The sequence below is a fragment of the Spermophilus citellus genome (genome assembly GCF_964194105.1).
Source record: "Spermophilus citellus genome assembly, chromosome: 12".
NCBI lineage: Eukaryota > Metazoa > Chordata > Mammalia > Rodentia > Sciuridae > Spermophilus > Spermophilus citellus.
Window position 1 is genome coordinate 123334381 of NC_138198.1, and position 17838 is coordinate 123352218.

At 40.6% G+C, this 17838-nt stretch overlaps 1 protein-coding gene across 1 annotated transcript in view; it reads left to right on the plus strand.

Annotated features, from left to right (window-relative positions):
- Positions 1 to 17838, plus strand: part of DOK6 (docking protein 6) — a 391579-nt gene that overhangs the window by 297640 nt on the left and 76101 nt on the right. Inside the window, exon 6 of the mRNA XM_081263683.1 lies at positions 4580 to 4718. Coding sequence (XP_081119809.1) covers positions 4580 to 4718 — 139 coding nt within the window. The remainder of the gene's footprint in view (positions 1 to 4579; positions 4719 to 17838) is intronic.

Below are 17838 nucleotides of genomic sequence, written 5' to 3' on the forward strand. Positions count from 1 at the left end.
CTTATTCTTCCTGAGGAACTAACAATAGGAAGAACAAAAAACTTATGTGGATATGTGTATTTGTAGGACGTAACAGAAATGAGACTGATGATGTTATTTTGAGAGATTCTGAAAGTGGTGAGGCAGGATAAAGAAGGAGAATATGCTGGAAAAGGAATCTGGTCAACAAATATTTAGGGGAAAGACTAGGATTTTTAGGTTCTTATTGTATAAAAATGCTTTGACAGCCAGCTGTCTCAGATGGAGGGGTGCCCAAGACCATCCACAGGCTTCATGATTTTCTAGAAGACTCATAAGACTCAGAAAACCTTCACACTCACAGCATGGCTGACTGCCAAGAGACACACTGTTTAAAACCAGCAAAGGAAAAGACCAAGAGATATCAGGCAAGGGCTTCCGGGGCTCCCCCAGTGGTGCTGCCCCAGACACTCAGGTCTCCCAGCCAGGATGTCTGACAGCACAGGAGAAGTGCTGACGACCAGCGGAGCTCCCCCAGCCTGCGCGTCCTGGGATTTACTGGGGTCAGTCACCAGGGCACCCGACACCATCTGGACCCACCTCAGCTGCCCAGACTACAGCCTCCATCAGCATAAGTGTTGCCGCTGTTGACGGGTGACAAGTCCTTGCTTCCCCGATGTTGAAGAATAACACCAGAAAAGCACACGCCGAGGCAAGGTCAGAGTAGAAATTAGAAGTTTATTAAAGGACAGCAGAAAAGACTTCTCCCGGAGGAAGAAGGGGACCCAAGAGGTGGAATCCGTGGAAGTGCGGTTGTTTCCCCTTTTTATAGTTTTGGTGATGGAATGCAAGGGGGAAGGGTTAGGACACAGGTGGACCTAATTATCACCTTTTGGGATGGGATTATCACTTCTCTGGGATGGGCTATCTCCAAATCTGTTGGGGCTGTTGGTTAACACTTCTTTGAGGTGGACTTTGGCCTAGGGCCTTTTCGGGACTTCATTAACATTCCATGAGTTGTCCTGTTTTTTCCTGAATCATTCTCAGCATGGCTTCCATTTTAGATTTCACTCCGTATTAGACCCGACCTAACTACACTGACTACCTAACTTTAAATCTGGCTTCATAAGGACAGCCTCTCACCCAAGTCACAGTGTGGGTCTCAACCTATCTGGCTTCACTGCTGCAGGGAATAGGCAGAGTATCCAGAAGCCAGTCCAGGGCCATCCTAAACTGTATGCAGAAGATAGTCAAAGGCTCATCCTGAGGCTGTATCCAGAAGCCAGTCAAGGGCCCCTCTTGAACACATGACTTTTCATGGAATTGCATGGTTTGCATAATCCAGGCATGCTGAATTCGGTGTCCTTTTCTGCACTCCACCACATTCGTTACTTCATTTAATTTTAAAAAGAAGAAGGAGAAGGAGGAGGAGGGGGGAGGGGGGAGGGGAGGGGAGGGGAAGGGGGAGAAGGAGAAGGAGAAGGAGAAGAAGAAGAAGAGAAAATCCTGTGACGAAAACTTGGATACCCCCGTTTTATAGCTGAGGAGCCAGTAGGTGAACCCCTTGCTCAGGTCAATCCTCCCACCACAGTAACCATGTGATTCTTTGACCAGTGCTTTTCTTCCCACTTCTTGAAAAGTCTCAGAGACTGTGGGTCATGTATTTTTTTCCTCTCCTCCTACCTCAGGCCAAGACAGTGTTGGCTTAATAGGACCTACTTAAAAAATATGTGACTGATTTATATGATAGGCCATGGTATGTTGTTTCAAACGTGTGCCCTAGTCTTTTAAATATTATGCTGCTATAATTTCCCCTATACTACAGTGTCAAAACAAAAACAGAAAACAAACAAGGAAAAAACAACCTTCAAAACACGTGTGTCAGTAGCACCTCCTTAGAATCTCTGAGGCACCAAACCATGCCTCAGAACTAGAAGGGACCTTCAGGATTATATTCTTCAACATTTTATTTTAGATAAGAAAATGCATTAATTTTGTGCAAATACCTTACTAAGTCAAAGACAATATTTGCAGTTGTCTTTAAATGTCAATTGAATTCTACTTTGGAGTCAGAACAACATACGCTATCCATATTTTCACCACTTCTCAAAATGCAATCACTGGACGCTGAGCTAGGGGCAAGAGTGACTGTATTCAAATAGAACTGGCCCCTCCATCTACCTCTCTCCCAGTTAAGTAAAAGAACCTTTCTGGTTGCTTGTCTGCCCTTTTTCTGTTCTATTTCTTCCTTTCTAACCTTCAGTTTCATGTGTCCCATCTTTGAAAACTGCACAAACAAGGCTTCTAATTTGTGCTCCTCTGATTCCCAAGTGTCACCATGTACATAGAACCACCTGGGGACATTGTTAACATGCAGATTCAGATTCTGCACAAGCTCCCTGCAGGACCTGCACCACTGGCCCTGGGCCCTATTTTGAGAAGTAGGTCAAAAGCCATCAAAATCATTCCATCTTTCTCCCTGACCTTCCCTCCAGTGTTGGCTTGCTACCACCATGCTGTTTACACAGATAATAAAAAGTCTCCATGTCTGTTCCCTGCCAGCCCCCAGAGAACACGTTTAAGCCACAACCAAGGAAACCTAAGTAGCTCATTTCAACATGACCAACAGAACCATGAAGAATTCTGACCTTCAGCTTGGCTTAGGCACCAAAATTTCAGAAATGGCACCTTCTGTTTCTTTGCTTCTCATGCCAGTATTTTTAAAATGCCTTGTTTCTTGATCAAGGGATGAATTTACAGTAGTTATTTCAGAGACTGGAAAAAAAAAAAAAAAAAAAAACCTCCTGTAAGCATTCAAACTTCCCCACAGGGCAGAGCTAAGTCCCAGGAAGTGGCCAAGCATTAGAATTTTACATCTCAATGACTGAGTATGAAATAACAATTGGTGCCTTCATTATCTCATTTCCAGAGGCTACTAGGCAGTGTTTTTCAGAGGACAAGGAACAAAACTCAACCTCAAAGGGGAGGCTCTCAGGACCTACCAGTGGCTTTGCTGCTGCTCTTGGATTCCCTGACTCCCCTGAATCAACAAAGAAAGCTTGCTTGATTGTTTCACTTTGCAAAAACTCTTCATTTCCCCCCCCCCCAGACTTTCCATTTCACGCTGAGTGAATTTTATTAAGATGGCTTTCACAGAAGCTGAGTGCTGTGTCCATGGGCCCTAAGGGACCGCAGCCTCTGCAATGTCGGAAGCCTCCTGAGACAGTTCTTTTCTGCTGAAAAACTCCTTGGAGAATCGTAGAGTAGAATCGAAACTCTTTTTGGTGCTTGAAGAAGTAGTTTGGTCTCAAGAATATTTTGATGTTGGTAACTGCAAATTTTTTGATGGTATCACCTGGTTGGTTGGTGGCCTAGTTAATATCCAATGTCTGAGAATTCATATCACATTGATAAAACTGGCCTAAAGTATTAATTAAAATCCTTTTCATTTTAGAACTAGGTATGTTAATAAAACTGACCTGAGTTCCTACTTACAAATTGTCTGTGGGTTTTCTTTCCAATAAAATATTGTGGTTTAAAAAGTCAATTATAATTACATTTCAATTAATAATAAAAAGGAGCTTATATTCTTATTTTTCCTCTCAAATTTACACAGTAAGAATTTTAATGTTATTATATGTTCAGAAGAAATGACAGCATTAGTTGCTTAATAGTCTTTCCAAAGCAATGCATCATAATAGTAAAATAGTCTATATCAAAATAACAGATTAAAAAATAGAATTTACCCAATCATTTCTTTTCTCTATGGTAGATAGTAACTATTTCCAAACTTTTCTTATGATTAATTCCCAAAGTTTATAATGATCATAGCAGTAGCTAACATTTTTAAGTATTTAATATGTGCTAAGCATCACTGTAAATATTTTATCTACCAACTCTTTCACTTTTATAAAGGTAGAAATGATCCTACAACTCCTATTTCAGAGATGTGGGAAGCAGATAGAGTCAAGTTAAATAACCTGCCCAAGTGCACCCTGCTGGTGATTGGCAGAGAATGTTTAAACCAAAGACTCTTCATATTCCAAAATCTCCTCTATGCCATGTTGAGCCCTGAGTTATACCAAGATTTACTTAAGAATCATTTGGTTAAATAAAAGATTTAGCCTATGTATGCAAATCTATATATTTAAAAATATATGAAATTAAAAATGTATAAAAGCTATGTAGTCACCTTCTCCTTGGTTCCAGTGAATGCAAAATTGCAAATTTTTCTCAAGTCGTACACATTTCAAGAGCTGCCCGTAGGTGATGGTACTGTTATATCAAGCACATGAAAAGCTTTAAGAAAATAATTGTTGTCTTTTACTCTCTTTTCCATGTGGAACACACTGCCGTGACCTGAATCACTTGTATCTGTTGCTTTCTATGCTGTGTGAACGCTTTGTCCTTAAAAGTCCAAATACTGATGAATTTTCAGCTTTATTCCCTTCCCACGTACCATTTGAAGATGCGTTTGTTGGGGTTGGTCCAGGATGAGTCTGCTTCACTAACTCCTGAGAGCTAGGATAAGGTAGCAGGAGGGCAAGGGTGTCTTACATGGAGGACTGTTACTGCTTGAACACGTGAAGACCCATCTCTCTCCCTATCTCTGTTCTCACAGAATGTGTGACACAGGAGAAGGACTATTCACTTTTCAAACAAGGGAAGGAGAAATGATCTATCAGAAGGTCCATTCTGCGACACTGGCCATAGCTGAGCAACACGAAAGATTAATGCTAGAAATGGAGCAGAAAGCCCGGGTAAGGCTCCTTCCTTGGTATCCTAACAGCTTGGGAATGAATGTCCCTGTGGTCTGGCGTTCATGGTGTTCACGTGGGTCCATTCCTGGAGTGCCTCTGTGTCTACCCTGCTCTGGCCCCAGGAGCTTGCCCCAGTTACCAAACCTCTGAGGCCCCATCTCTCACCCCTTTGATACCCTGCTCATTGTACCACAGAGGTTATTTGTGGCCACTCTTCGTGAGCCCTGTACTCCATGTATCTACCTATTGCCTTAGACCCAAAGAGGGGGGCATGTCTAGACAGTGAAGTGAGAGCAATCCTGTCTGTGTAGCCCAATATACACTTGCACAAGATTTCAATAGGGACCCAAAATAACTAAAATTGAGGTACTACCAGAGAGGATTTCACTTCTTTCATTTCTTTTCATCTCTTCCTTTATCATGGAGGCTCTAACATTTTAAGCTTTTTCTATCTATGTTTCAGAGCCAATAATAAAGTGCTTCTCAAAGGAGCGCATACTATTTACCAACAGAATAATTTGACTAGCATCCTGCTCTGGAGCTGTACTATAGTTTCAGGGTCTAAAAATAATTAAGTAAATAATCTGAAGAAAGAAAGTTTATACCATCATAAAGCAAAATTATAAATTTTACTACTTTGTTCAAAGAGCAGACGATGGGATGAACTTCTTTCTCCCTGCAGGAGACCTAGAGATGCACTGAGAAGCCTCCTCATTCTCTATGAGATACATCAATAGGCCTATTTCCATTTAAGACGATGAAGTTTATATCTAGTATTATTTTTTGTTTCTAAAATTCTATGAAATAGTTTGAGGTATGAAAGAAAAAGAGAAAAATTCACTAAGAAAACAAGTAGTTTAACAAATAATCTTATGTTGTTCTTAATGCATATTTTAAACGTGTTTCTGATTTCCCCAATTCTACATATATATTTGTATCTTTCCATCTGGGATATGGTCAAAAGAGCCTTCCTAACTCCTGGGGGTGGGAAGGGGAGGTAAATCCTGCATGCACAGGCCATTTGACCCTCCATAGGAATCGATAAGTAGCTTGAGCATTTTGGAGATTGATATTAACTGTGGGATTGTGAGACTTATCCTTCTAGAAAGATTTGGGTTAAATTTAAACCCTGGTAGCAATTATCAAATTAATATGACATTTTCCTAGTGATTCCAATCAAGTGAAATACTAAAACTACCAATTTCCAATTATTTGAAAGGCTTGTGCATTCATTATCAGCCTATATTTGCAATCTATTGATGCTCATTTTCATCCAAAATTGAAGATTGTGTTGTCATTTGCTGTTAGTTAACAGTTGATGTTCTTATAGTTGTCCTAAGCAGGCAAATTCTCATAAGGAGAGAGATTTAAAGTACGTTTTCATGAAGGAAATATAGAGTGCTTCATGCAACCGTGGTCATCTGCCATGGTGGAGAGCACCCAATGTGGGTCCTCCACCAACTTCCCAGTTCAACCATTCCCTAGCTGGGGAATCCTTGACAAATTACTTAAGCTCTGTGTCTTTTCTTCTCTGTCTGTAACATGGGCACATAGTAGGTCTATCCACTCGTTTCTTATGAGGTTTCTATATAGCAACTTAGTCTATATAAAGTGCTCAGAATTGTACCAAGCATGTACACCATCTCATGGAAGTGTTTGTTCGTATGAAGGTGACGTGGGAGTGATTTCGAATAATTATAAGGCTTACAATAATTGCAAAAACAGTACATTATTATTCCCAACTGTGGCGATATGTCATCTCTTACACACTTTTAAATATGTCTAACCATCTTGTGACACACACACATACAAAAAAAATTCCAAAACAAAATCTAACTCACATTAGTGATTGCTATTGTGTGTTTATCATGATTTGTACCACTGAGAAGCACACTGGGGAAGTGAATCAAGCAATTGCTGCTGAGGACTCAGGGATAGTGGGTCCACTCACTAGAACCTCAGGAGTAGATGACCCCTGGATGTGGGCCCGACACTCAAGAGATAAGAGCAAATGCAGAAGATGTTCCAATACAGGTCCACTGAGGCTCCATCTTGAAACCACACATTTCTAGAAATCGCAGAAGCAGACTTCATCACTTGGTGCACACAAGTAAATGGAGCAAACAATTTCATTTATAAAGTCTTGTGAAGGCTAATGTTAGCAAAAATTTCTATACCTCAAGTTCATTCTTCAGAGTAGGTTCAACTAGTGCTTTTCTGAGGGCTGGCTACCTCAACTTGGTAATTGCCTCAATTCCCCAATTCTAGGATCATAATTCTAGGACCTGATTTTCAAAACACAACATTTTCTTTTAGATACTTTCTATACATGCACAAAACTCTTAAAAAAAGAAGTTCCAAGTATGAAAGAGTATGCACTCTAACTCCTCATTTGTTATTTAAAGTAAGATGAAGACCTGTGCTATCAAGGAGACAATAGTGTAGCCCAGGAATGGTCCCACAAAGCTTATCTAAGATGTGAACATGCTGCATTTCATTCATTTTGTTTCTAGTAGGAAGCAAGGAGATACTGCTAATTGACTTTCCAGTTTTAAAACCAGGCCATGTGAGATTGATATGGATCTGGTAGCAAGTGCTTACGTATTTTAACGTGATTTAAATGATTTTATAAGATTCAACTACAAAGATCGATAAAGGTAACCAAGGCCTCAAACATAGTTGTGCAGTTAACTTAAAGCATTTACTTTTATCCTTTTAAAGAAAGATGATTGAGGAGTGATAGTGGATTTGTAAATTTAAGGAAAAAAAATTCAATGAGAATAATGTCTCAATACGCATTTCTCGTTGTGTGTGAGCTTTTCATCACTGTGAGCAAAATACCTGACGAAAATAGAAGGAAAAGTTTATTTGGGGTTCATGGTTCCATAATCAGCTGACTTCATGCTCCGGGGCCTGAGGTGAGGCAGAGCTTTGTAGCAGAATGGCACCGCACCGCACCGTGGAGGGAAGCTCAGGGCTGCCTTGGAGCAGAGGGAGAAGGAGAGCCAGAGGCACACCTTCCCCCACACCCATAACCTGCTTCCTCTCACCACACCCCACCTGCCTAGAGTTACTGCCCGTTGAGTCCATTCAATTTATTAATCCATCAAATGGCTTCATGCACTGAGTGGGTTACAGCTCTCCTGATGTAAGCAGTTTACCTCTGAACATTCCTGCAGTAACACGTGAGCATCTTCAGGGGACACCTCATGTCCAAAACATGACAGCCATAGGAAAAAGAATTCAGTATGATCTTGCAACATCGCGTTTTAGGAAACCTTGTTTTGCCCTTTTAAATAAGCTTCCTTCTTGGATACCATATGAATAAACGTATTTTGATATATTTCCATAATCTAAATAGGTCATATTTCTATTCTTGCATAAAGAAGCTGATATCTAGAAGAATATCCCACCTTCTGAATAAAATTATGTATCTCTTACTAAACAGTACTAGACAAAGAATCTACTAAGTTGGTAAGGATATTAAAAAGGTGTGTTTTGATTTCCTTCACTGAGAAAGATAATTAAACGATTAATATTAACAGACCCAAAGTTTTTTAAGTGCAGGTTGACTACTTATTAACTATGCACAAGATGATGATGTAATTATTCAGGACTCAGTGACCTGCCCAGTGCCACAGGGAAAAACAAGAACAGGGAATTTCCTTGAGTGGTGCACAATTTTGTGGGATCAATCTACCTGACATCTTTTGATTTCTTGAAATAGCAAGTTTTTCCATATCTTAAGACAACTATGATCAGACATCACCATCATCAATTTTTAGTAAACAATAATAAAATTATCCCTCGGTGTGTCCGCTTTCTCCTGGCAGGGAGCCCAGCTGACTTCCTGGGTGATCAACCCATTGGAAGCCCCCTCAGGGAATCCCCCCCCCCAGAGACAACTCCTGCAGGGTGAGAGGACCCCGCCCAATGCTGCTCTCAAATGCACCACTACAGCGTCCCACTCCTGCATCCACGTGAGGGTCACAGAGTGTGACAGGAAGAAGTGGGACAACCCTAAGCTGTCCATTTTTAACCCCAAGCCTGTCTCGCTTTAAAAGAGAGCTTTGTTTTAGGTGTGTATGGGGAAATTAAGTTAACGGAACAAATTTTAAACTGGACCCATTGCAGAGAGATTACTGACATTCACATCATTGAGGAAATTATTAAAGGGCGATATTGACAAAGAATGCACTTGTAGAATTTGTTTCCATTTCATAGAGGTCACTCTCATTCTTCGGAATGGCTGAGGGTCTTCAAATTCTTCTGCCAAAAGACACTCTGCTGTGCTCCTGCCACATTGTCCAGGGATAGTTCAGACTTTCATTTGTTTCAAGCCACTATAGAAACCTGCACAGAAGCCCAGAAGCCTGCTGTGCGTTTAGCCTGTTGGGGGTTGAGTTCAGGTTGAAGTCACCAGAGTCAACCGAGCTGCAAAGGGCCCCACATAATTTAATCTTGACATTAGTGGGTGTGCTAGACACCCACACACAGACAGAAATGGTGTGAGCAAAATTTTGTTTTCTTTTTATGTTCTTAAAAGCTTTGCAGCGGTTATGAAATGTTCGCAGGTAGAGAGCAGCTGAGAAGACAGGAGGGAAAGAAAAGGATGTCTTCCTGATAGCTTAAAAAATTAACTAAACAAAAGAAAGGGGATTCGAATTTGAAAAAGTATTTGAAGCTAAACAGTCTCACATAATAAGAATTAGCTATTATTTTTTTTTCTGGTAACAACATTTAGGATGCTCCTGTTTTCCTGAAATTCCTATCTCTTAGTCAGCAGAAATGTCCTGTGTACAATTTAAGGACAAATCGCACCAGTGCCATTGAAATACCAACAAATGGCAAGGCGCATCCACTGCTTTACAGAATCCCTCTGCAGGACTTGCCAAGTGGCCGCTCTTACCAGAGCCGTCAACCCTGTGACCACCCTAGGCACTGGTGGACAGAAAGAGGACCCCCAGAGTCTCACATAAAACTCCTTCCCTGGAATCAAATAAGTGGTTTTTTTTTTAATTATTATTTGCTAGTTGACACACCATGCTTCTTATTAGTATAAATGTAAAGGATTAAAAGCAGGTCAGTTTCACACATTTAATAAAATAAAAAAATGGAAAAAGCCTCCCTTTTCAACAACTGTGAACATTTGGTGCGATGATCATTTTAAGATGAGTCATGCCCTTTTGTAATGTGTTAGTGAAGGAGTCTCTATGAAGCCACAGCACCCTTTTCCTCTGCCCCCATCGGCAGGTAGAAGTGTGTCCCAGGACACGCGCAGCTCAGAGGAGGAGGAAAGGAGCCCCAGGGGGAAAGGAAAGGACAGAGTGGAGCCAACTTTAGCCCACGTCATCTACACAGTGACTAGAAATTAAGTGGGCCGTCCCTTCTCCAGTCTCGCTTCCCCACGAAGCGGGCATTCTCCAGCAGGGAAGGGCTCAGTCTGTCGTATGATCTGACGAGGAGAACTGCAAGTACATTGATTCTTCAGAGTTCTGTTCAGCATTCGACTGCTCAGTGTAATCAATAATAATCGTAAGACAAGGTTCTTGAGTAGTATTGACAATGACTCACTCCCTGCTGGAGAATGACACTCATATATTTGTGAAATTTTCTTTTATTTGATGAACACTGGTTGTAATGAATCAACGCAAGCTCAATTAGAACAAGTTATTGTGATCAATGATAAAAGTGGACCCGTGAGACTAATTAATCAATTCACTTACTGCTGTTCAGTTTCTGAACACTAAGGAAAATTTATTCTCTAACTACACACACACACACACACACACACACACACACACACATGCACGCACGCAAACTAGGTTTCTTCATTAATATACAATGAGGTGGAAATGTTGAGAGGCAACATACAATTTGTCTGGTCAGTGGTTCCATAACACAATGGAAGTATAAAAAGTTCCTTTGGGTCATGTTCTCTATTCTTAAAAGTTGTTCTGCATACTCCAAGTCACTTCAGAGAATGCCTTATGTGTATTTCTTATATTTAAGCAACTAGAGCTGCAACTGCATTCAAAAAAATGACTGCTTGATAAAACGGTCCAACTTCCCTGTTAAAAATAGCTTTGTTTCTTTTTTTTTTCTTTTTTTTTTTGTGGATGGAACCGAGCAACAAAAGGACACACACCATGGGGCTTTCTTAATAGAAAAGAACAGCTTTCAACAGTTGATCAAAATCATGCAACTCTCTGACAAGTACACCTAAAACCCAGTGCATTAGACTCCCTTCTTGGAAATGCTTTAAAACAGAAGAAAAATAGTGTAAGCTACCCATGGGTAAACTAACATCTAAAAGTTGATGAAAGAATAATCAACATGCTTTCCCCGAACGCCACCGAAGCTGTCAGCTCCCCGTTCATGGTCAGTGAAAGCTCAGAGGTCACAGAAGCAGAATCCCATGGTGGTCAGGAAGAGATCCTGGAGGAAGGCTAACCAGGGCTATGCAACCTGGGGCCAGTCACTTGCCGTCTCTGTGCTTTTTGCTATCTCTTCTTAAGAGGTTGAGTGGAGCACGATAATGATATCCACTTCACAATGTTAGGATACCACCTGGGGTTAAAGAAAAGCTCAATAATTATTAACTGTTTCATGAAACAGGTGACAAAATAATTAGCTTTATTTTTAAATGATGAAAATAGTTTTAATCACTACTGAAAATTCATCTCAGCTTTCATTATGGATATCATTATGCATATAGATTTTATATATTTAAAATTTAAAAAGAGGAAAATTTTGATGTAAAACATGAAGTTTAATGCTTAATATGTATGCATTCATCATGATTTTTATATTCAAAGAGTAGCTCTGTAAATGCATCTACTTACCGATATAGATGATCCAGAGAAAGAGATATGCATTCAGGAGACAAATACATCAATATTATATATATATATATATATATATATATATATATATATATATATATATACACATTTATATAAGTATGCTTAAAAGCATTATTGTCTATAATAAGTATATAATCTAAAAATATTTATGTAGATGTTTGTAATGATTTCTGTGGTTATTCTAAAGCTTGGCTTTTTTCATACTACCTGAAAATATTTTGGCCAATGCAGAATTTTAGAATATAAATAATAACACTTGTTTTATATCAAGTTTAATGCAAATACTACTCTGCGAAGTTCAACTGGATGACATCCAGCAACTTCCACTCAGTGACTATGTAGATCACATTTTATTTGTTATCCTGGTACAAACTCAGCAAGGTGTCTTGTAATTCCTTTCCATTTATCTTGAATAAAATGGAAGATTAAGTGTGACGTGTCCCCTATTGAAAATTAAGCCAAGTCTGTGAGAATCCAATTGTCCATAAACCTTCAGACTTGAGAGAACGGCTTCAATGGAGGCAGGCAGGGCCAAGTGCGGCTGGCCTCAGGTCCCTGGGTCTCCGCTCCAGCCAGTCTCACGTTCAGGAGCTTCTTTCCAAGGAGACCAGGCGTTCTCAGCTGCAGTGCACTCGGGGGCGTTCCCTGACCATGCCACACAAGCTCATTTGACCGCTGACACGCATTTCACAAGTCACCTTTGCACTACTGGTTGACAGTGTTTCCCTACCCAGTCCCTCCGCCTCGGTCACACGGGAACATGCCGACTGTGCTCCAAGAAACATTTCCCTACGCCCTCTTCATGCAGAGAAGGCCTTTCACAGCTTCTATTATGTACACACATATACACGTACACACACACACACACACACACAGGAATACTCTGCCACCAGCATTGCCCACTGTCCCCACCACACTGACAATTTGTCCATATGCCTTTTCTTGGGCTTTGTGCTTCTAGTTAGCTCTTAGGGCGAGGTACAAGTATGTGTCCCTGACTTCATTGTCATTCCTTTAATAGCTCAATTTTGACAAATTTCTGTGTCTTGACGCATTCTACTGTGCCACCTCTCCCAACCAGTGGTGGCAGTAGCAGTGCAGCAGTCTCTCCCAGGCACCTCAGGTGTGAAAAACACTGTGCTTCTCACTCTGAAAACACATCTTCTATGACATTTGTCACACTCAAAATAGAATACACTAACTCGGATTTAGAGATAAGGAGACTAAAAACAAATCACTTTGCCTGCGGTCCTACCACTAGGCAGCTGAGGTCCCTGTCCAGGAGCAGTCAGCTGACGGTGATGCTCCTGTCCTTAGGGGCTCTAGTCCTGCCCACAGGCCGCGGGAAAGAGGCGCTGGACGTCCTGCCTTGGTCCTGTGGAATCCGTGCTCACCTGCTCCTGAAGATGGGGGCGCTGGTGACAACTTCATGGCGAGTTCTGTGATGAGGGAAGAACAGCTCTGCAGCCTCGGAGGCACCGCTGGGGCTGTGCTCCGTGAGCAGAGGGCATCGTCCCTCTGCACCTTCTGTCCTCTCTGGGAAGCTGAGATGGCATACGGATGATTTATGTGGACGTTCGGTGGGATCACATGTGCAACCAGCTCACACATTGCCAGGCAATAAGTGAATGAATCACAAGTTAATTCATAAATGCTGAATTTCATCTCTCCCAAATGTGTAGGTTTGTGTCACAATGGCTAACACAAATTTCTAGGTCATCACTAGAGAGATGCAGAGTGAAAGGAAGTGTGTGTGTGTGTGTGTGTGTGTGTGTGTGTGTGTGTGTGAAGCTATGGAGGAAACCAAGGGTCTTGTGCATGCTAGACCAGTGCTGCTCCACCACCAAGCTACATCTCCAGCCTGGGCAGTTACCTTATGTACAGGTGAATTTTGGAGAGGTAAATAGATGAATACAAATTAATACTAATGCTCATCACAGAGGGAAAGTCTCAAAACAGCAAGGTGGAAAAAGTAATAAGGTAACCCAAATATATATATATATATATATATATATATATATATATACACACACACACACATACACATACATACACATATTTTTTTATTTGGTAGAACCACAAAGAGGGGCTGGTAGCCAGGACCATCACAAAAATAGTTGTCCCTCCCCCTTCCAGGCGATGCAGGTACTCTCCAAGTTCAGGGCTGGATTGTCCCTCATGGCAAAAAGCTGGGGAGGAAACTCATCTTCCTCAGGAAAGATCAGCATCCAAGTCTAAACAGCTATGGGCTTGTAAGGCTATTTGCTGTACAGAACTACTTGGAAAGTCAGTAGGAATGAAAGTTGTCAAAGAAATGCAAAGCCTGTGTGACTCCATAAGAACTGCTTCCTGACCACTACCCTTTCAACCAGGAGGCACCAAGTTTCCTGAAGTTCAGGAGAGAGGGGATATGCATTGCCGCAGGAAATGCTATGGACAGCTCTCTTTGATATCATCTACAGGTCTCAGATGTTTATCAATAAGTAAATCTGTTTTATTATTTATTGCATAAATGGGAGTGATCAAAAGCAGCCCAGCCCAGCCTTGCTCATATCTTTATGAGTGTCCTGTAAATATCTTTGTGTTTTCTTTTCTCATTGTCTTGAGGAAGGCAAAGCCCTTATCCACGTGAATAAGTTCGTGAAGGTACTATCTTAATTTCTGTGTAGTTCACTCAGAACATAAATAAAGGTACTATCTTAATTTCTGCGGAGCTCACTTGGAGCGTGCATCATGCTCTTAGGCTGTGGGCTCTGAGAGATGTGCAACCCTTAGACAGAACAAAAATGTTTTCACTACTCTCTGGACCTTATTGAACTGTGATCTCTACCTTTTTGGATGCAATAAGTGACTTCTGATTCATTGCTCAGTATTCCAGAGAACTAACAGTTGTTTCAAAAGAATGCAACAAAGATGGGGTTAGAGCCAAAAATGGTAGAAAGTTTGGGCAAGTGTCTCAGAATCCATTAAATGTTTCTGTATCCAGTTGATTTCTGCATCTGTGCCGAGGCACTCTTTCTGAATCTTGAGCCTGTCTATGCAAATGGAGAAGCAGAGAGTGTTGCCTGCAGGAAAAAGCCCACAGTTAATACTGAGGGAATTCTGCAGGATTTTGTAGTTTTTGTTTGTTTGTTTAGAAATTTTTATTGCTTATGCCACCTTAAGGACCAACACAGATCATCCCAGAGAAGGAACAAAGTAACTTGACAGACATAGGTCCACCTTTAATTTCTTAAAACACAATAATTGCTTAGAAATGATCTCAAAATACATTTTTTATCTTTTTTGTATAAAAACATAGACATTTGTTCTCATTATAGATATAGATTTTCCCATCTTCTTTTATGTATTTACTCTTAGGATCCTAAAAATCCTCCAGGTCCTAGTTAAGCAAAGTTCTTTCAATTAAGAAATCACTATCATACTATAGTAATTTAAAGCTTATTTTTGTCTTGATACTTTCACCTGAAGCCTGTTATAATATGAAATAGTTAAGGATGATTATATATATTCTTGTTGAATTCTTTCACCAAGAATTTTATCAGGAGTTTAAAATGAGAACTAATGAAATTCTCTAATAAAAGTTCTTGAACCATTGAGACCTTGTCTCCGTCACTGTGCGAGTCAGAAAGGTTTAAAGTCCCATGGCTTAAAGTTAACAACAAAGTTAAAAACCACTGGACAAATCAGACAGATGCTACATTTTCTATTAGACTGTCCGCAGCACAGAAGACTTACATCAGTTTGATAAGAATGCCAAAACAAAATATCACAGGCTGGGTGCTTAGCCAACAAGTCCATTTTCTTACAGTTCTGGAGACAGAGTTCAAATCCACATTGTGGAGGGGCTAGCTCCTCCCCATGTCTCTCCTGGGCTTGCAGATGGCTTTCTTCTTGCTGTGTCATTTCACAATCTTTTCACTGTTCACATTAATCCCTGGGGTCTCTTCTTCTCATATGAAGACCTTTTTTTGGATTAAGATCTTAACATTATGGCCTCCTCTAACCTTAATTAACCTCTTCAAAGACCCTGTCTTCAATGGAGTAAGGGCTTCAACACAAAAATTTCGAGGACGCTATTCGGTCCCTAGCAGTGCTTTGTGCACAGCAGGCATGAATGGTGACTGACCCTCTGGTGTTGAGGACAAGGCCTGAGATGTCGTGCACAAGATGCAAAAAGATCCCCAGAAAATCCACAATCCGGTTTTAAACACAAAATCTTTTTCTGCAACTAAATATGAAGGTAAGATAAAGAGAAACCAAAGAAATAAATGAAGAACTAGATACCATACAAGGGCTTCTAGGGCTTGACAGCATGAGGAGGGAGAACTAGAGGAACATGGGGTGATCCAGGTGGACACTGCATGGAGAGAGTTATTCCCCAGAGGTTTCCAGGTGTTTGTTTCCAGCAAACAAAATGTTTGTTGCGTTTCCATAATGTTTAAGACTGATCATTTTTTGGGGGGGTGGGGGGGGCAGGGGATATTTCCCAGAACAGAAAAAATGGAAAGAAAATCACTCTCATCAAATTTCAGAAAGATCTATTGTATGCTAAGTAATAAACAAATTATAATTTATTAAAAAAGAATAGTTAGGCAGTAAACAGAACTGTGATTAATAGAAGACTCATTTTATGAATTAATTGATGTTATTAATGGACATTGGTGACACAAGCTAAAGATCTATGTGTTTAATTAAGTTTGGGCCTCATGTGGGAAACTGGCTTTAAAAGCAAAAATGCCTTTTCTCCCGCTAACACTCTCATAAAATGAGCCTTGTCTGTGTTCTTGGGAAGCAGGGGTGTGAACTTCAGTCCTGGTGTGTCCTTCACACAGAGCCCCATGCATAGATATTCTCCAACCGTCATGGCTGGGCAGACTGGAAATGCAGATGTTAATCATGTCCCAAAGAGTCCAAACTTCTGCGGTCTGAAAACTCAGATTCACCTTCTCCTTAGCTCTTCCCACAATAGCAGGAGGAGGCTGAGGAAAGTCTACCTATGCTTGTTCATAAGGAGGAAAGCTTGCAATATGCCAAATTCTGAAAAATTTAAAAATTGGTTGCAAAGCTGCTATTTGGAGCCATCTTTTTTTTTTTTAAATACCCTCGATAATGCCAGACTTCTAAGTGGATGGAGGATAACACTCTGTGACTAGAGATAGAAGAGAGAGCAGTTCTGGAAATGTCTTTCCACCAGAAAAAGTAAAATCAAATTGGCACCTTCAAACTCTGACTACACCTTCCCTTAAAATGTAAAAATGATGGCTTTATGTGGATTTAAAGGGCCTGTCACATCACACCAGGTGCTTTCCTGACAGCAATCTCTTATGAACAGCCCCACCGGAGGCTAGATAAGGAATGTGAAATTGACCATGGGTGGGGCTGGGCACTGTGAGAGTCCAAGGCTAGATTTGACAGAGATGACCTTTAAAACTCCGATTTTTGCCAAGTCAGGAATAAAGTAAGGGAGAATATGACAATTTTTATTCATTAGAGAATTCACATTGTCTATCAAAAAGCTGGTGTTTGCTCAGGTGTCCGAGAAGTGTATACAAAGATCAAACCCATCCACTTCTCTAAGGTTTTTAAGACCCGGTATGAATCAATAAAAATGAATCTTTTTGACAAGTTCAATGTGAACTACTGTTTTGTTTGTACTTAGCATATGCCTGAGCAAGTGACGTGATATCTGCTATCCTTAAAATGTATGTTTCAAATAAGAAAAAGCACCTATCTTTTATTACCATTTCTTAGAGAAAAAACTTGGTTAATCTGCATAAGTTCCCATCACAGGAGCAAGAAAAAGATGTTTGAGAGAAGAAGACATTGGCCAAGGGAAGGGGTGTTAGGAAGGGACTAAAATGCGGCAAAATGATTCACGGGTGTCGTGTTCTGGGGTATCTGATTCTGAAGAGCTTACAGCTTCATATTTTGAGGGGGTTTTGCCATTCTTTAAGTTGTAGAAGGCTGAGAGTAATGCATGTAGCTCTTGTTCACAGAAATGCAAATTAATTTTTCTGGTGGAATACAGTTGATCATCTATCTCCCTGGAATTTTGCTGGCATTCCTGATTGATTGGCTCTCAGCCTTTGTGAGCCAATTTTGGATGGAATCAATTGACTACCTAATGCTCCCTTCCCAGTTAATGAATTTAATTGGGTACAAGTGTTAATTTCAAAACTTTGGAGTAAAGACATTGCTTTTTAAAAATTGCCCTTAAGTCAGGAATGGTGCTGGCATCTAGAACCAATTCT